The 20,476-nt window shown below is 39.4% G+C and overlaps 1 protein-coding gene across 6 annotated transcripts in view; it reads left to right on the top strand.

The window, feature by feature from the left end:
• VEPH1 (ventricular zone expressed PH domain containing 1) overlaps positions 1–20,476 on the top strand; it is a 246,357-nt gene that overhangs the window by 18,376 nt on the left and 207,505 nt on the right. For all 6 annotated transcript variants that reach the window (XR_004382083.1, XM_032852594.1, XM_032852593.1 and 3 more), the window contains exon 3: positions 14,686–14,901. Coding sequence is in view for 5 of the 6 variants with exons in the window: in XM_032852594.1 (XP_032708485.1) it covers positions 14,686–14,901 (216 nt within the window). In the remaining variant the exon portion in view is untranslated. The remainder of the gene's footprint in view (positions 1–14,685; positions 14,902–20,476) is intronic.

The raw sequence follows: 20,476 nt of genomic DNA, 5'->3' as shown, positions 1-20,476 counted from the left end.
TCCCCTCACTATGCTTTCTCCCCCCGCCCCCGTTGTCTTCCTCTCTTTTTTCTTCTGCATCCAAGTTTCCACTTTCTGAAATATACATATTAAATGTCCTTTCAGCAAAGATCTGTTAGTGATAAACCCTCTCAATGTTTGTCTTTTTCAAAAAGCTCCTTGTTTTGCCCTTAACTTTGAACATTGATCACCTGGGCTTGGATTTCTATGCTTGATCTTAATCAAAAGTCGGAGAAGCGATGGGCTTGGATTTCTAGCTGGGTAGTGTTTTTATTTCTCAGTAACTCCTATCATTGCTGTTATAAAAATCCTCTGTCAGTCTGACATTCTTTATACCTACTCTATTTTTTTATGCTTTAATAATTTCTCTGTCTTTGGCGTGTTCCATGGTTTCATGATTATGTGTCCGAATGTGGTTTTATTTGTATATCCTTGCTCAATCCTCATTGTGTTTTGTGAGTTTGAGGTTCATGCTTTTTGTCAATTTTGGAAATTTAAAAAATATTGTATCAAATACTCTTCTCCATCTCCTTTTTCCTTCTGAAAATTCTACCCATTCCACTCATTTATGCATTCCACAAGTACTTTTTTGAGTACCTATTATCTTCTAGACATTGGGAATATAATCATAAACAAAGCAGACAAAAACCACTGCCCTCACATCCTTCATATTCTCTGATTTTAACCTCCATGCCTTTTAACCTCTTGTATTTTTCATCTATGGAATATATTTTCATTTCCTCAGCTTTATATTCCAATCCACTGAGTCTTTTTTTCAGCTGTATCTTATCCACTATTTCATTCACTCACTGAGTTTTTCATTTCTAGAAGTTTCATTTGTTTTTTTTTAACATCTTTTTTTTCCTCTTAAGAGATTTAGTCTTTGTTTATAAGAATTTTCCTTGATACAATGAATCATTTTGAACATATAATTATATAATTTGGGGTCAATAATTCTGTTATCTGCTTTTTGACTATCTAATATGCCCCAAGTTGTACATGCTGCCATGTGCTCATATTGGCTTGGTTCCAATGTTTTATAAGTTTGGATTTTTGAGTTTGGTTTAAATATAATTTTACTCATGGGAGTACTGGATGATTTTAGCTGAGTGTTCCATCCTTCAAAGTCATTTTATGTTTGCTTTTGCTGTAAGCACCAGTGACATTATCAGCTCTGGGATCATTGGTGCTTCTGGTGGAGTTGTTAGTGTCTCCACCTTGGAGAATCTTAGAAGGGTAGAATAAGTAAGGTGTGTATACATGTGTGCTCTTGAAAGCAGAAAAAATGATACACAGATCAATATATTATTAGTATGGATTCTGTATAGAATGTGACAGTAAGAAGAGAGTAAGTATGTGAAATTTTTGTGCTGTCCATTATGAATTAGATAAGAAAGGGTGAGGGAAGCAGTGGGCAGATCACAAAGGAATCATGTTAGGAGATTTGGGCTTTATCTTGAGAGTAATGGGAAGTTATTGAAGTATTTCAAGCTGGTTAGAAACAATATTTGCGGGGCACCTGGGTGGCTCAGTGAGTTAAAGCCTCTGCCTTTGGTTCAGGTCATGATCCCAGGGTCCCATTTCATTGTGAAATGAATGTATAAAAAAATCGTAACCAGGAGCGCCTGGGTGGCTCAGTGGGTTAAGCCTCTACCTTTGGCTTAGGTCATGATCTCGGGGTCCTGGGATCGAATCCCGCATTGGGATCTCTGCTCTGTGGGGAGCCTGCTTCCTCATCTCGCTCTCTCTCTGCCTGGCTCTCTGCCTACTTGTGATCTCTCTATGTCAAATAAATAAATAAATTCTTAAAAAAAATTGTAACCACATATAAGGAAGTATTTGTAACTCAATGTATGTTACAACATTTATCTGCACTTATCATGTGCCAGACAGTATTGTAAATCCTTTCCCTATGTTAATTAATTTAATCCTCACCATAGTAGCAGGAGATAGATATTAATAATACGCTGATTTTTTAGAAAAGATAATCATTTTTTATTCTCTACAATTTAAGTATTTTTCATATATATTTTTTATTTTTTTATAAACATATAATGTATTACTAGCCCCAGAGGTACAGGTCTGTGAATCACCAGGTTTACACACTTCACAGTACTCACCATAGCACGTACCCTCCCCAATGTCCATAACCCCACTACCCTCTCCCTACCCCCCACCCTCCAACAACCCCTCAATTTGTTTTGTAAGATTAAGTGTCTCTTATGGTTTGTCTCCTCCCCGATCCCATCTTGTTTCATTTATTCTTTTCCTACCCCCCAAATCCCCCACGTTGCATCTCCACTTCCTCATATCAGGGAGATCATATGATAGTTGTCTTTCTCTGATTGACTTATTTCACTAAGCATAATACCCCCTAGTTCCATCCATGTTGTTGCTAATGGCAAGATTTCATTTCTTTTGATGGCTGCATAGTATTCCATTGTATATATATACCATCTCTTCTTCATCCATTCATCTGTTGATGGATATCTAGGTTCTTTCCATAGTTTGGCTATTGTGGACATTGCTGTTATAAACATTCAGGTGCATGTGCCCCTTCGGATCACTAATTTGTATCTTTAGGGTAAATATTCAGTAGTGCGATTGTTGGGACGTAGGGTAGCTCTATTTTCAACTTTTTGAGGAACCTCCACACTGTTTTCCAGAGTGGTTGCACCAGCTTGCATTCCCACCAACAGTGTAGGAGGGTTCCCCTTTCTCCGCATCCTTGCTAACATCTGCCATTTCCTGACTTGTCAATTTTAGCCATTCTGGACTGGTGTGAGGTGGTATCTCATTGTGGTTTTGATTTGTATTTCCCTGATGCCGAGTGATGTGGAGCACTTTTTCATGTGTCTGTTGGCCATCTGGATGTCTTCTTTGCAGAAATGTCTGTTCATGTCCTCTGCCCATTTCTTGATTGGATTATTTGTTCTTTGGGTGTTGAGTTTGCTAAGCTCTTTATAGATTTTGGATACTAGCCCTTTATCTGATATGCCATTTACAAATATCTTCTCCCATTCTGTCAGTTGTCTTTTGGTTTTGTTAACTGTTTCCTTTGCTGTGCAAAAGCTTTTGATCTTGTTGAAGTCTCAATAGTTCATTTTTGCCCTTGCTTCCCTTGCCTTTGGCAATGTTCCTAGGAAGATTTTGCTGTGGCCGAGGTCGAAAAGGTTGCTGCCTGTGTTCTCCTCAAGGATTTTGATGGATTCCTGTCTCACATTGAGGTCTTTCATCCATTTTGACTCTGTTTTTGGGTGTGGTATAGGGAAATGGTCCAATTTCATTCTTCTGCATGTGGCTGTCCAATTTTCCCAGCACTATTTGTTGAAGAGACTATCTTTTTGCCATTGGATATTCTTTCCTGCTTTGTTAAATATTAGTTGACCATAGAGTTGAGGGTCTATTTCTTGCCTCTCTATTCTGTTCTATTGATCTATGTGTCTGTTTTTGTGCCAGTACCCTACTGTCTTGATGATGACAGCTTTGTAATAGAAATTGAAGTCAGGAATTGTGATGCCACCAACTTTGGCTTTCTTTTTCAATATTCCTTTGGCTATTCGAGGTCTTTTCTGGTTCCATATAAATTTTAGGATTATTTGTTCCATTTCTTTGAAAAAAATGGATGGGATTTTGATAGGGATTGCATTAAATGTGTAGATTGCTTTAGGTAGCATAGACATTTTCACAATATTTGTTCTTCCAATCCATGAGCATGGAACATTTTTCCATTTCTGTGTGTCTTCCTAAATTTCTTTCATGAGTACTTTATAGTTTTCTGAGTATAGATTCTTTGCCTCTTTGGTTAGGTTTATTCCTAGGTATCTTATGGTTTTGGGTGCAATTGTAAATGGGATTCACTCCTTAATTTCTCTTTCTTCTGTCTTTCCGTTGGTGTGTAGAAATGCAACTGATTCCTGTGCATTGATTTTATATCCTGACACTTTATTGAATTCCTGTATGAGTAATAAGCATTTTGGAGTAGAGTCTTTTGGGTTTCCCACATAATATCATCTGCAAAGAGTGATAGTTTGACTTCTTCTTTGCCGATTTGGATGCCTTTAATTTCTTTTTGTTGTCTGATTGCTGAGGCTAGGAATTCTAGTACTATGTTGAATAGCAGTGGTGATAATGGACATTCCTGCCGTGTTCCTGACCTTAGTGGAAAAGCTCTCAGTTTTTCTCCATTGAGAATGATATTTGCGGTTGGTTTTTCATAGATGGATTTGACAATATTGAGGTATGTGCCCTCTATCCCTACACTTTGAAAAGTTTTGATCAGGAAGGGAAGCTGTACTTTGTCAAATGCTTTTTCAGCATCTATTGAGAGTATCATATGGTTCTTGTTCGTTCTTTTATTAATGTATTGTATCACATTGATTGATTTGTGGATGTTGAACCAACCTTGCATCCCTGGAATAAATCCCACTTGGTCATGGTGAATAATCCCTTTAAATTTCTTTTGGATCCTATTGGTTAGTATTTTGGTGAGAATTTCGCATCTGTGTTCATCAAGGATATTGGTCTGTAATTCTCTTTTTTGATGGAATCCTTGTCTGGTTTTGGGATCAAGGTGATACTGGCCTCATCAAATGAGTTTGGAAGTTTTCCTTCCATTTCTATTTTTTGGAACAGTTTCAGGAGAATAGGAATTAATTCTTCTTTAAATGTTTGGTAGAATTCCCCTGAGAAGCTGTCTGGCCCCAGGCTTTTGTTTGTTTGGAGATTTTTGATGACTGTTTCAATCTCCTTACTGGTTATGGTCTGTTCAGGTTTTCTATTTCTTCCTGGTTCAGTTGTGGTAGTTTATATGGCTCTAGAAATGTATCCATTTCTTCCAGATTGTCGAATTTGTTGGCATAGAATTGCTCATAGTATGTTCTTATAATTGTTTGTATTTCTTTGATGTTGGTTGTGACCTCTCCTCTTTCATTCATGATTTTATTTATTTGGGTCCTTTCTCTTTTCTTTTTGATAAGCCTGGCCAGGGGTTTATTAATCTTATTCATTCTTTCAAAGAACCAGCTCCTAGTTTTCTTGATTTTTTTCTGTTTTTTTTTTTTTTTTTTTGGGGGGGGGGTTTTATTTCATTGATTTCTGCTCTGATCTTTATGATTTATCTTCTCCTGCTGGGTTTAGGCTTTCTTTGTTGTTCTTTCTCCAGCTCCTTTAGGTGTAGGGTTAGGGTTAGGTTGTGTATCTGAGACCTTTCTTGTTTCTTGAGAAAAGCTTGGATCACTATATATTTTCCTCTCAGGACTGCCTTTGTTGTGTCCCACAGATTTTGAACAGTTGTGTTTTCATTATCATTTGTTTCCATGAATTTTTTCAATTCTTCTTTAATTTCTTGGTTGACCCATTCATTCTTTAGAAGGATGCTGTTTAGTCTTCATGTATTTGGGTTCTTTCCAAATTTCCTCCTGTGATTGAGTTCTAGCTTCAGAGCATTGTGGTCTGAAGATATGCAGGGAATGATCCCAATCTTTTGATACCAGTTGAGACCTGATTTATGACGCTGGATGTGATCTATTCTGGAGAATGTTCCACGTGCACTAGAGAAGAATGTGTATTCTGTTGCTTTGGGATGGAATGTTCTGAATATATCTGTGATGTCCATCTGGTCCAGTGTGTCATTTAAGGGATTTATTTCCTTGTTGGTCTTTTGCTTGGATGATCTGTCCATTTCAGTGAGGGAGTGTTAAAGTCCCCTACTATTATTGTATTATTGTCGATGTGTTTCTTTGATTTTGTTATTAATTGGTTTATATAGTTGGCTGCACAGATGTTAGGGGCATAGATATTTAAAATTGTTAGATCTTCTTGTTGTACAGACCCTTTGAGTATGATATAGTGTCCTTCCTCATGTCTTATTACAGTCTTTGGCTTAAAATCTAATTGATCTGATATAAGGATTGCCACCCCAGCTTTCTTTTGATGTCCATTAGCATGGTGAATTGTTTTCCACCCCCTCACTTTAAATCTGGAGGTGTCAGGGTGCCTGGGTGGCTCAGTGGGTTAATGCCTCTGCCTTCGGCTCAGGTCATGATCTCAGGGTCCTGAGATCGAACCCCACATCGGGCTCTCTGCTCAGCGGGGAGCCTGCTTCCCCCCTCTCTCTCTACCTGCCTCTGCCTACTTGTGATTTCTGTCAAATAAATAAAAATAAATCTTTAAAAAAATATGGAGGTGTCTTTGAGTCTAAAATGAGTTTCTTGTAGACAGCATATTGATGGGTTTTGTTTTTTATCCATTGTGATACCCTGTGTCTTTTGATTGGGGCATTTAGCCCATTTATATTCGGGGTAACTATTAAGAGATATGAATTTAGTGCCATTGTATTGCCTGTAAGTTGACTATTACTGTATATTGTCTCTGTTCCTTTCTGATCTACTACTTTTAGGGTCTCTCTTTGCTTAGAGGACCCCTTTCAATATTTCCTGTAGAGCTGGCTTGGTGTTTACAAATTCTTTCAGTTTTTGTTTGTCCTGGAAGCTTTTTATCTTTCTATTTTCAATGACAGCCTAGCTGGGTATAGTATTCTTGGCTGCATGTTTTTCTTGTTTAGTGCTCTGACTATATCATGCCAGTCCTTTCTGGCCTGCCAGGTCTCTGTGGATAAGTCCGCTGCCAATCTAATATTTTTACCATTGTATGTTACAGACTTCTTGTCCCGGGCTTCTTTCAGGATTTTCTCTTTGTTGCTAAGACTTGTAAATTGTACTATTGGATGATGACGTGTGGACCTATTCTTATTGATTTTGAAGGGGGTTCTTTGTACCTCCTGGATTTTGATATCTGTTCCCTTTGCCATATTAGGGAAATTCTCTACAATAATTCTCTCCAATATACCTTCTGCTTCCCTCTCTCTTTCTTCTTCTTCTGGAATCCCAATTATTCTAATGTTGTTTCATCTTATGGTATCACTTACCTCTCAAATTCTCCCCTTGTGGTCCAGTATTTGTTTGTCTCTCTTTTGCTCAGCTTATTTATTCTCTGTCATTTGGTCTTCTATATCACTAATTCTCTCTTCCGCCTTATTTATCCTAGCAGTAAGAACCTCCATTTTTTATTGCACCTCATTAATAGCTTTTTTGATTTCAACTTGGTTAGATTTTCATTCTTTTATTTCTCCAGAAAGGGCTTTTATTTCTCCAGACAGGGCTTCTCTAATATCTTCCATGCCTTTTTCGAGCCCGGCTAGCACCTTGAGAACTGTCATTCTGAACTCTAGATCCGACATATTACCAATGTCCGTATTGATTAGGTCCCTAGCCTTCGGTACTGCCTCTTTTTCTTTTTTTCTTTTTTTTTTTTCTTTGTGGTGAGTTTTTCTGCCTTGTCACTTTATCCAGATAAGAATATATGAAGGTGCAAATAAAATACTGAAAGGGTGGCAAAGACCCCAGGAAAATGTGCTTTAACCAAATTAGAAGAGACCCCAAATCATGGGGGGAAGAACGGGGGTAAAAAGAAGTTCAGAAAAAAAAAATTAAAAAAAGAAAAAATGTAAAAAAATATATATATATTAGACAGGTGACTAGAACAGGGTCACCCACTTAATATTGGGAGTATTTTGATCTCAGAAGAAACTACCTCCCAAAATTTTAAAAAATGAAAAACATATATAAGGGTAAACACGATGCAGGGATGGAATATGACTATAAAGATGAAAAAAATTTTTTAACTTCTAAAAAGAGAGTTGATAAGATAAGTTGGTTGGGAGAATAAAGAAAAAGAAAGTGAAGAGAATTTGCTCAGGCTGGAGACTAGAACAAAGCCCTGTGCCAGATTTAAGGTGTATTTTGATCTATTAGAAGAAGTTGTACCCCAAAATGTTTTAGAACAAAAAACCTTATGTGTATACAAAAAATAAAGTTAGATAAAATGAAGGATAAATATGACTATAATAATGAAGTTCAAAAAAGATTTTTTTTAATGAAAGGTATTGTTAAGATAAATTAGTTTAAAAATGTTAAAAGAGGAAAGGGTAAAAGTTAAAAAAAAATAGCAGAAGAAAAAAAATAAAAAAATATTAATCAACTTTGCAAAACTAAAGAAGCATGGGGAGAACGCCATGAATTCTTTGCTTTGCTTTCTCCTCCTCTGGAATTCTGCTGTTCTCCTTGGTAAGTGAACTTGGTCTTGGCTGGATTTCTTGTTGATCTTTTGGGGGAGGGGCCTGTTGTAGTGATTCTCAAGTGTCTTTCCCTGAGGCAGCATTGCACCACCCTTACCAGGGGCTAGGCTAAGCAATCCGCTCCAGTTTGCTTTTGGGAGCTTTTGTTCCCTGAATGCTTTCCATAAAGTTCTTGAGGATGGGAATGAAAGTGGTGGCCTCCCAATCTCTGGCCCTGAGAACCCAAGAGCTCAGGGTCCCACTCCTCAGTGCACCCTCGGAGAAAAGCATTCAATCACTCCCGTCTCCCTGGCCTCCACTGCACTCCCAGCTCATGCAGCCTGTGACCAAGCATCTCTGTCTCTGGCCCACAGCCCCGCCTGGAGTCTCTGAACCCCACAGATCCCTGAGCTCTTCCAGGGGGCTCTCCCCAGATCTTGTAGGGTCCCCGTTCACAGAGCAGTGGCCTGTGCCACAGATCATGGTTCAAGGTAACCCCAAGCTGAGAGCTCATTCCTTGGCCCTGTCACTGTAGCCGGCTCCCCCGCTCCAATACCTGTGGGCTCTACTATACTCAGACATCCCCGATCCTTCTGTGACCCCGCGGGACCTGGGGCCACGCTGTCCCCACGTGGGCTTCACCCCAGCTTAGCCTCTGGAGTGATGTCCCTCAGTGGAGCAGACTTTTAGAAGTTCTGATTTTGTGCTCCATTGCTCCACTGCTTGCTGGGAACTGGCCCCTCCCCCCAAGGTCTATCTTCACATCACTTTGGGTTCACTTCTCTGCCAGTCCTACCTTTCAGAAAGTGGCCGATTTTCTTTTTCTAGAATTTCTTCTCTTTTTCTCTTTGATCTCCTGTTGGATTTGTAGGTGTCCGGAATGGTTTGATAAGCTGTCTAGCTGATCTCCTGCTACCTGATGTCATCTCAGCCTGCTACTTCTCTGCCATCTTGACTCCTCCCCCATAATATGCCGATTTTAAGGATTAGGCTACTGAGGTACAGAGAGATAAGTGGTTGCTCAAGATTGCAGAACTGGTAAGAGCAGAATATGGCTCTGTGCGCAGACAAGAGTCCATACTTTTAACTGCTATGCTATGCTGTCTCTCACAGAAGGGAAGGAGAAATGGTCCTCAAGATGTTTTCCTTCTTCTCTTCCAACTTCTACTCCTATGTCAGTCCTATCACTAAGTACTTTATTACAGATGTTCCACATTCCCTTTTTCCAGTGGGCCATCCCCTGAAGACTGTTTAGAGCATAGGAAGTGTGAGTGGTTTATGGTTTATGGATATTGATGTGGAGGAGTTGTATCTGTGGCTGGGTGGGGGTGACACCTCCCAGTAACTAGACTTGGAGGAGCACAATGTGTGGATTTTATATTTTCCCACCTTATAGTTTGGTCTCCCCACTGCTTTAGGGTAAGTTAGTTAAACTTTAACAATGACCAGGTTACTATGAGTATGAATCTCTAAACCCACTTTGATAGGTTTGATATTAAATAGATCTAGTTCCCAGAAGTTACTGATTTTAATATGCACAGGTAATGATTCAAGGTTGAACTTGAACATGGACACATATGTATGCAGACATATATATTTTATAAGATCATGGTGGAATGTGAGTTAGGAAAACCCTAATTGCAAAGCTGATCCCCTGGCAAAAATCTTTAGACTGGTCAATCACATCATTATTTTTTTTTTTTAATTTCCTTTGTCTTTTTGAATATTTGTTGAAGTAGTTAACATCTTTTTGGGTTTTCAACCATTTTTTGAGGAAACCTCCTTTTTGGAGAATGCTTTTCTCCATGTCATATGTAGGGAGTTAAATTTATAAATTGTCTCTAGTTAAAAAAATATTTCCTGCATCCCTTCCTGATCAAAACTCTTCGAAGTGTAGGGATAGAGGGCACATACCTCAATATTATCAAAGCCATCTATGAAAAACCCATCGCAAATATCATTCTCAATGGAGAAAAACTGAAAGCTTTTCCGCTAAGGTCAGGAACACGGCAGGGATGTCCATTATCACCACTGCTATTCAAGATAGTACTAGAAGTCCTAGCCTCAGCAATCAGACAGCAAAAAGAAATTAAAGGCATCCAAATCGGCAAAGAAGAAGTCAAACTATCACTCTTCGCAGATGATATGATACTATATGTGGAAAACCCAAAAGACTCCACTCCAAAACTGCTAGAACTTGTACAGGAATTCAGTAAAGTGTCAGGATATAAAGTCAATTGCACAGAAATCAGTTGCATTTCTCTACACCAACAACAAGACAGAAGAAAGAGAAATTAAGGAGTCAATCCCATTTACAATTGCACCCAAAACTATAAGATACCTAGGAATAAACCTAACCAAAGAGGCAAAGAGTCTATACTCAGAAAACTATAAAGTACTCATGAAAGAAATTGAGGAAGACACAAAGAAATGGAAAAAAAATATTTCCTTAGTAAAGTGGTATATCACAGGAAATTCTTAGCTCAATAGATTCACAGTAATAACAACATTCATAACTGATGTACTACGCCTAATATATTAATATGTTCACTGACATTGTGACCAGTCTGCACTGATTTATCCTTACAAACAGCTGTTTAACTCTTGCAGTTAGAAATCTTAGAATGAGAATATATGCCTTTTGTTAAACAATCTTGCTGACACATTAATTTCTCCTGTGTACTCCAGCTTCATTCCAGAATGCTTTCAGAATTCTCCATCAAAGCACTTCTCTTTTTAGCAGGAAACTGGAATTTTGTTGTTCATGAACCAAGACACATATGTATGTCTTGTACTTTTTACCGAGTTGTACCTTCTACTTTTACTGAGGCTTATTTCATCCAAATGGAAATCTCTTTGCTATTTATTGTTAAACTATTGTTTAGACATGGTTTATTATGCTTCCCAAAGTCATCTATATAAACTCTGCTGTAATTAGGTTCCTAGGAAAACAGATCCCAAAATGGCTGTTTCAAGGGAGGAATAAACCCCAGAGAGGGGTCATTCTCTTTGAGAAGGAACAGTGTCTATAGGCAGACTTGGGTCTGGATTGGTAGCTGAGAAAATGAGTGCCTTTGTCCTAAAGGGGTCTATGGACAATGGATCATAGTATCTACTACAGTCTACCCTTCTCACCATTCAGGTCCACCTGCTATAATTTCATTCTGTATGGACACAGCTTCTCTGAGATGCTTTTCCTAACAAAATTTACAAGAAGAACGTTAGTGAGAGGATACCATCCCAATTGCTATTAAGACTGCAGTTGGTACTCTGTGGTAGGCTGGATCATGGCCACCCAAAGACCTGTGAATTTTATTTTGTATAGCAAAAGGGATTTTTCAGATATAATACAATTAAGCATCTTGAGATGGGGAGATTATTCTATATTATTTGGGTGGGCCCAATATAATTATGAAAGAGCAAGAAGGTCAATTGCCTTCTTTGAAGAGGGAGGTGGGCCGGTGGAAGCAGAGATTTGAGTGATGCACTTTGAATATGGAAGCTCAAGGAGGTCATGAGCCAAGGAAAGCAGTGAACTTCTAGAGGCTAGAAAAGATGTGGAAATGTATTCTCCCCTCAGAGCCTCCAGACGCACCAGCCCTTCTGACACCTTGACTTTTCCCCAGTGAGACTAGTTTTCGACTTCTGACCTCTGGAACTGTAGGCAAATAAATGTATCAACACAAATTCTTGAGCCAGTAAGCATGTGATAATAAGTTAGAACAGCAACAAGAAAGCTAATACAGTGTCCCTCCCCTACCACCTATTCTAATTCTTACACCTTCAGCTGGCCCCTCTGCTGATTTAAGTTGCTTCCTAGTGGGGTGACTCAATACATTTTCCTCAGGGATCTGAGCCCCTGGTCTCCATGCCTCTCTCAGATTGTGATGGTTCCCTTGTCCATTTACCAACAAACTCGGGCAGGGGAGGGCCTAGGGATGCCCCCATTACTTAACAGCAGCCCTACCTTCTGAAGATATGGTCAATTACCTTTGCCAAGTTGGTGACACTCTTTTGTGTGCATGCATGTGTATGTTAATCTTTTGATATAGGAGCTCAAAGTGACGGAGTTCCCAGGTTCAGTGTTCTATCAATAGGGAATCCAATACCATGTAATAGTCATTATTTTAGTATGTATATTGCCTTTTAGAGGATCTTTCCTCATCCTCATAAGATAGCAGGCTGAGTTGTTTCTTTGAAGACATGTTCCATTGACCTATTAGTCCAGCAGTTTCAGGGCAGGGGAAAGACAGGTTATCATATGTGATAGAACTAATACATCCATGATCAGGGGGCCACTGCTGTATCTCCTTTGCTATAAATTGGTTCTATAGTCTGATGCAATATATGTGGGCTCTTGTGTCAGCACACCAAATACTCCATGATCCTTCAAACAGTGGCTCAGGCTTAGGCCCTGTGGTCAGGGAAGTCAAACCCAAACCTGGATCACACGTAAATTCGGCTCAGTATAATTGATGCCCCCTCCAAGGTGGGAAAGGTCTTATGTAAATAACTTGCACCAAACGATTGATTGGTATCCTTAAGGTTCAGCATTGACCTCTATTGCTAGCAAGTTACATGTTTAGGTAATAGCAATATTAATGAGATCACCTTGGTGAATGCGAGCTTATGCTGCTGGGTAATGCATAGCTTTTTCCTCACACCAAGATTATTCTGTTTGCTCACCTACTGGGTCATATTGGGTGGCTATAACAAAGGCTTGGCTCATGTCGTTTGGAATATAGGCTTCCTTTTGTCAATGGTATTGGTTCTCTTTTCTATCTATCCTTATGTATGTACGTATTCTCTATATTACACAAAATATTCTTTATTACACACAATGCTGCTTGATATTTGAAGATAATGCCATTAAAAGTAACTGCTATTTACAAGGGCAATTGTGGCCAAAGATAAATGATTTTAGCCCAAGAGTATTCTTGTTATTTTTCATCCTGAGAACGGTTTTGGCTTTTCTGTTGGTGCAGAGATTTTTTTGGAAAAGTTAGAATCATTTTTTTCTCATTCATATTCTGTTTTGTCTCTATGACTTGGCTTCATAAGAACCTATTTACTGCATAGCAGGATTCTGTTCTGGCATAAGTAATAATTCTGCTGCATTAAAATCAAGTATACAGTCACCAACGAAGGGGGAAGGTAAAAGAAAATATTCTAAAATAATCTGCCAAACCAAGTTGGTGTTCATTCTAGGAATGTGGGGATGGATTAATGTCTGAAAATTTCATACTATATGTTTATATAACACTCATATGTATGCTGGCTAAGAAAACATGCTTGGTGATCTCCATACACATCAGTTTCTATCTCAGAGTTGTCTTTTCTGTTTGCTTGTCTCATTTTACAGTTCTTTTACAATACTAATTTTGCCATTTCATCTCAGGAAAAAATTGACACAGGATACAGTGGGCAATCCCCAAAGGAAGAACTACAAATGATCAATAAGCATGTGAAAATACTCAACCTCACTTCTGATCAGGAAATTCCAAGTAAAACAGCAATGAGATAACTGCTTTTCACTGATCAAATTATTAGCACAAATGAATAATACTCTGTGCTTGCAAAGGCACAATGGGGAAAACATGCTTTCACCCAGCTGATGGGAATATATATCAGTAAGACCTTTCTGGAAAATAGTATGACAGTATGTGTCATGAGCCCTGGAAATGTTCCTGTTCTTTGTCCCAGAAATTTCCACTTCTGAAGACTCTGACCATGGTTAATCTGAGCATGGAGAGGGCTTCGTGCATTAGATGTTTACTGCAGCATTAGATACGATAGCTAACCCGGATTGTCAGTGCTGGAGCTCGCAGTAGGACAGAGAAGCCCCCTCACTTCCCATCTCCCATCACACATGGTGGTGCAAGGATCAAATTGCTTCACTGCTCGATTATATTTTCGTTTTTGTCAGTCTGCCAGGCAACGGACAGACCAGTTTTCTGAATTAAAATCATGGGCCGATTTTTTACATTTAGATCTCGGAGGGTCCTATTACCTCCCAATAAAGATGATTAGATATTTGAGGGAGAATTAAATAGTTAAATAAAGGGAAATTTGGTGGGGGAAAGCTAACGTGGATTTGGTAGTTATTTGAACCAAAAAGAGAGAACTGAAATGATGTATTCTGTTGTGTAGTAGGAGAGAAAGAATGTTTATGAGGGGAAGTTGGAGGGTGATTTGAAACATTTCACAAAAATCACTGAACTGTCAGAGGAAGAAAGTCAACCCTGACCTATAACGGACTTAGAAACTGAAACAGCCTGAAAATTAAACCCTACTTGGCAAGTGAATAATTAAGCTTCTTTGGACTCTTCCCTGCTCCCTGGCTGTGGGTCTGTGACAGCAGGAACCCGCTCCGTTTCAGCACATTTGCATATCGCCTCATCCACCAGATTCTCCTCTCCAAGGCAGAAGGCCCTCATTGTACTGGGGCTCACCCCTTAGCTCCGGGTACGGCACGTCCCTTTGCTAAGTGTATTAGCTGGCATGTCATCAGTCCTTTGGAAGAGAACTTTCCAGACTGTTATTTAACATGAAGGTTTTCTTTCAACTAGGATTACCAGACCAATAACAATGACCAGGCTCTGGTTGAAATCTGCATCACGAGAATCACAACAGCCATCAGAGAGACAGAGTCCATTGAAAAGCATGCAGAGGCCCTGGTGGGGCTCTGGGACTCCTGTCTGGAGCACAGCCTGAGACCCTCTGGGAGAGATGAAGACCCTCCCCATGCAAAAATTGCTTCTGATATCATGAGTTGCATTTTACAGGTATGTCAGCATTCACCATCACGCTGTTCGACACCGGCTTTGCAACGTCGGTGAAGTGGTATCTCTTAACCAAGAGCTAATGTTTCTCTAGCCCTCAGATCCGGGAAGAAGACCCCACAAACCATCAACAGCTGAGCCCCTCAAGGTTCTAGAGAGCCTCTTCTGTCTGCAGGACACACTGTGGGGAATTCAAAGTAATCTGCAGCAAGCTCCAGTCTATTTAGACAGATAAGACACAGGCATTTCTAAGCCTAAGATTAATGTATGCCAAGATGCACATGATGAAAATTCAGAACAAAAAGACCTCTTTTATCCAAGCAGACCAAGGAGGGGTGGGGTCTGAACTGAGGGACCATGAACTTAGAATATGTGGAAAGAAGTGATTTAATCATCTTTACATGTACCACTATATGTATTGTGAATTTTCCACGATGATAATATTTGCCTGTTCTAACTGTGCCCGGCTGCCTCAGTTGGTAGAACATGCGACTCGATCTCGGGATCATGAGTTTGAGCCCCAAGTTGGACATGGGGCCTACTTAAAAAAAAATCCTTCCTCTGGTGTAAACATGAATTTGGAATTTGGGCTCAGCCAAAAACCAATTAAATAACATTGAAATGGTAGGGAAGTCACTTAACTTCCTAAGCCACAATTTCTTGCCTTAAAATACAGATGAGATGACATTGCCTAGGGCAAATTTTACCAACCAGTAAATGTTGGTGCTGTTGATATGTGTTTTTCAAAAGAGGATTCAATGGTCAAGTAAGTTTGGAAACACTAAATTCAATTTTTCTCTTTTGGGCTATCATATGTTTCATAGCATATTAAAAGGCTCTGAAGAGTCCTGCAATTAAGAAAGCTTATTAATTTTATTTAGTACAGTGCTTTTGATTCTGATATGTCCAGGAAACTTCCTTTTCCTTCCCTATCCCCAATACAACATTTATGAATACCCCTCAAAACTATGGTTTCTGAGCCCAGTTTAGGAAATTCTGCTTATGTGGAAGTGTTTAGCACTGTACATGACATCTAATATTAGCCTCCTTTCTTCTTTCCTTCTTCCTCTTCTTCCTCCCCCTCCTCCTTTCTCTCCACTCCAAACCCCCTTCACCTTCCCCTCTCCACTTCCCCTCCCCTTCTCCCCCTCACCTTCCTCTTCACAGCTGTCTATACTTAAGTGAACCATATTCCATTTTGTCTGTCTAGACCAGACAATGGTCTACTGAAAAAAAAGATTCTACATACCCTGTCACACTGTTTTTTCTTCGTCACCAGGGTTAGGGATAAGAGGGAAGGAAATGGGGATTTCGTCAAAGTTAGTGAAAGTTTAATGCTGCAAAGACCTAATACTTCTATTCTTCACTGATTATCTTAAATATGTTATTGATGTTCATCAGAGACCTAGATTATCTTACTCCAAAATGCCTTTCCACAGACATTCAGACAGAAATTCACAAATCATCCATATTCCCTAACTCCCACTGTGATTTCAAAACTATTGGTTTGGACTCTAGAGCGGTGCTATCCAATAGAAATGGAATGTAAGCTACAAACAGAAGCCACATATGTAATTTCAAATTTTCAAATTTTCAAAATTTCACATTAAAAAAAAAGTACCGATGAAATCCATTTGATAATATATTTTTCTTAACCCAGTATATCCAAAAAATTATTTTAATGCATGATGTAAAAGGAGATATTATACTTTTGTTGTATATAAGTCTTATAAATCTGGTGTGTGTTTTAGCACATGTTACTTTGAAGCGGTCACATTTCATGTGCTCAGTTGCTTCCCATGGGTCGTGGTTCCTGTGTCAGCACAGTTCTAGAGAGTCAGGAGGTCTTTCTGGGTGGAGACCATATTTGCAAAGGGTTATGAACCATGAGCAATGATTTCACCAGGTAGGATATGTAGAGCAAGAGGACATTTCAAGCAGACAGAAGATTCCAAGCTTGTACAGAAGTCCAGATTTGTGCCCTGAGATCAAGGTCAAAGAATTTTAAGCAGGCTGCCCTTCAAACTGCCCCAATTTTAGACATAAAGGGGATGGTTCATTCTGGGCAAAGACGTTAGATCTCCTACTTAAAAAGGGGCATACACAAACAATCATGGAGGGCTACATCAAACACTAACGAAGTACTGTATGGTGACTAACATAACAGTAAAATAAATTTTTAAAAAGGGGGGGTTGAAGATGGGGAGAAATAAAAATGTAATTTCATGCTGACCAGTGACTCCAAGGAAATGAATTTGTAGGGTTGTCAAGAGCAGGACCCGAAGCACGGGCACGGATATTTTGGGAAGGGACAGAGGACAGGGCTTCCGGGTAAGCCTCTTGGTTGAGAGGGACAAGTGAGTCACAGAAAGGGGTGACTCCAGCCTGAAGGGCCAGTGTGGGCACAGGCTGTTCATTGTGCACCCTCCGAGGAAGCAAAAGGTATTAAAATGGAAGGCAGGGAGCCTAAAGGCAAACTTGCTTTTCGGCCAAGTTCAGTGATTTGTGCAGGCCACCCCTGGGGATGTGGTTCCAGAAAGTTAGCCCTAGGATCCAAAGGCAAGGCTGTGGTTCCAGCTTTGCTGTGTAGCTTTGATCAAATTTTAAGGGAAAATTTTAAGGGAAAAGGCCTGTGGTAAATATCGAAAACACGATTTTGTACTACATGTAATTTAAGATCTTGTGGGAACCATGTAGAAATCCAGATGACTCATATTCTGCTCTGTTTTTTCAGTAAAATAAAACAGTAGATCAACTTTAAAGCCAACCACTTAGCATTTTGAGCTTACACAAAAACCAAAAAATAACAAAACAACAAAGAAAGAGTGATTCCTTCTCTAGCCATCTACCTCTCCCAGATAAGCAATGCCAGAATCACACTATCAGGCACAGACCTACCCATTCTTCCCACATCCTTGGCCATTTTAACTCGATATTTTTTCTCCTGGCCATTTCACTATCATTTCAGGCTAAATATGTTCCCACACATAGAACCTTTTTTTTTTTTCCCCACATTGCTTTTTTAACCTACTTCAGGTGACTCCTTCCTTTTCCACTTTTATTAGTAATTATATATTTTGTTCTCTCTTTTCTTGGCCCCTATGTTAATGAACTTGGCACGTTTACCTTAAAGTAGTTTTTAAAATTTCAGTATTTGCCTTCTATACATTCTTCTGTACAGAATCAGTACCTGTGTGACATGCACCTGTGAGTTCTGGTTTCTTTTGCCTACCCCATGTCCCCAAGAAAGTCCCACAACCTGTCCTTGATAAAACAGAGGATGAACCAGATGATCTCTTAGCTTCCTTTCTGGTCTGAAATTCTAACTCCTGCAGGAGATGTGAGAGGTAGAATAGCAAAGAGATTTGGAGCTTAATGGCCTTTAAGTCAAATGTTCTTGGTCTTCTATAAATGAGAGCTTGGCAGTTATTTTTATATCTTTCAGTTCTGTCTTCTGTAAAATGGGCATAACTCCACATGCTGCTGGTGAGAACCATCCTTTATTAGAAAAGCAATCTCCATTTGTGGTCTAGCCACTCTCCAGAAGTACATATTTCCTACCATAGCTTCCTCCAACCAGGTTGCTCTGTGGAGTTGGCCAATGCCTATTTCTTTGTTTCTAGAAAAATTCTGAAAGGGAAGATACTCCCTGTAAGGCCCATTGCATTCTAGGATCCATTCAAACCTGGGGAGGGTTGAAGAAAATAAAAAGGTATTGTAAGGAGGCTGTAATTATTGACAGAGCTGAGGTCCTAGAATGAAATTCTAGCTTGAACTGACAGGCCAACCCTGATGAGGTTGAGAGTCAGTGCCTGGTTTTACTAGCTAAGGTGGTTAGAGCATCTTTACCAATCAAACTGCTTACAGAGCTGTTGCCAAGTAAGCTAAGCATCTCCTCTCTTTCTCCGTTTCTGTTCGTGTTGGTGATGACCGTATGAAGAAGGGGATAGATAGCTAAAGGGGGTTGTCTGGGGGCAGGAGAGAAGAATCACAATAGTCCTCATGTTCACAGTTGGATCTCAGAAAGTATTTATTTTTCCTTTTTTCTGTAGATGGACCAACCATCCCTTCGCCTTGATTCCACATTTTAACTTTCTAATTTCCTCTTCAGTTAATGATGTATAAGATTCACAGTCTGTTGCTAGCTGGTATTGCATGCGAAGTGCCTTGGACATTTTTGAGAGCATTTCCTTTGTAGCTCCTGGAGGCAGGATTGGTGACCTTGACCGAGAAGTTTATTCATTAGGCAATCGCAACTCTACCATTTACTTGCAGTGTGATCTTGGGCAGTTCTACCTTTCGGTGCCTTGCTTTCCTCACTGTAAAATGCTGCAGCTGCCTCATGAGTTTTTGTGAGGATTACAATGTCATTAGATAATAGACATAAAATATTTGGGATGCAGGAAATGCTGCATGAGTACTGATTCTGGTTGGCATATTCTAAAATAGCATTCAGTGCTTTCTAACAAGCTATTCGTTTAGGTATTTATTTTAGCCATTGTTCATTGCTTGTCTCCCCCTCCCCAAAAGAGAAGCTCTGTTTTACTGATGATCCTAGCACCTAGAATAGCAAATAGCACATAGTAAGTGCTCAAAATAATATTTATTGAATGAATGAATGAATGATTGAATAGATCAGGAGATGTGGCTGCCCTCTGGATTCTGCAGAACAGCTATGTTTCTCTCTAGAATGAGTCCCAGTACTTTCTCGTCAGTTAATGCCACACAAGCCCATGGCAAAAAAAAAAAAAAAAAAAAAATGGGAGGAGACTGGGACACAACCTCCCAGGTTACTGAGACCCACTCTTTTATTACCTGTCTGAAAATCTAGTGGGAACATTTAGGTGTATGTGCCATTTAGATTTTATATATGCCTATGCTGCTAAGAACCAAGCAATTTATATAAAAATCCAAAATTTGCTTGTTTGATTATCTGATCAGTGATGCAGGGTGAAAAGCCATAAAACAGTGATTTTAATAAATGACACTTAATATTTCTTGAGATTACTCTTTTATGGTTTTTAGTTGAATTCAAAGTCCAAGAGCCAAAGAGCTTTTTAGTTGCTATCATCTCAGACAGATATCTCTTTTACTTCGCTTTATTCTTTTCAATTCTGAAACTCCGGGAAATGTTCCCAAAGCACATGTTTTCAAAAGGAAAACCTCCACCAAAAGCTCAAATTGGTGCTAATCTAGTTAAGAAATATAATTCTTGGCATCCATAGAACAAAGACCTTTTGTTCTGCTTCTATAGCTAAAAATAACCGTCCCCATGAGCAAGTCTTTATATCTACCCTGTACCTCACTGAGTGTGTTCCTGAGTACTGGGCACTGAGTTGTAGGTAAGATGATACACATACCAACAAGCTCACATCTGCACTGGGCCAAGGGCCATCGTAAGCTTCAGCAGTAACAGCTGCTATTAATGTGGTTTGTTTGTACAAGTGATCATTGGGTTTTCTCTGCGTGTGTACCATTAGCATTTCTGTGATCTAAATAATCTTAAAGATAACAAATTCATGGGCCTGAGATCTACTAGAGAGTGAAACTCAGCCATTAGAAGGAGATTGGATGGTAC

The sequence above is a fragment of the Lontra canadensis genome, unplaced genomic scaffold (genome assembly GCF_010015895.1).
Source record: "Lontra canadensis isolate GAN:19392208 unplaced genomic scaffold, GSC_riverotter_1.0 scaffold6, whole genome shotgun sequence".
Taxonomy (NCBI): domain Eukaryota; kingdom Metazoa; phylum Chordata; class Mammalia; order Carnivora; family Mustelidae; genus Lontra; species Lontra canadensis.
Note: the sequence above shows the minus strand (reverse complement) of the source record. Positions and strands in the feature narration are given on the sequence as shown.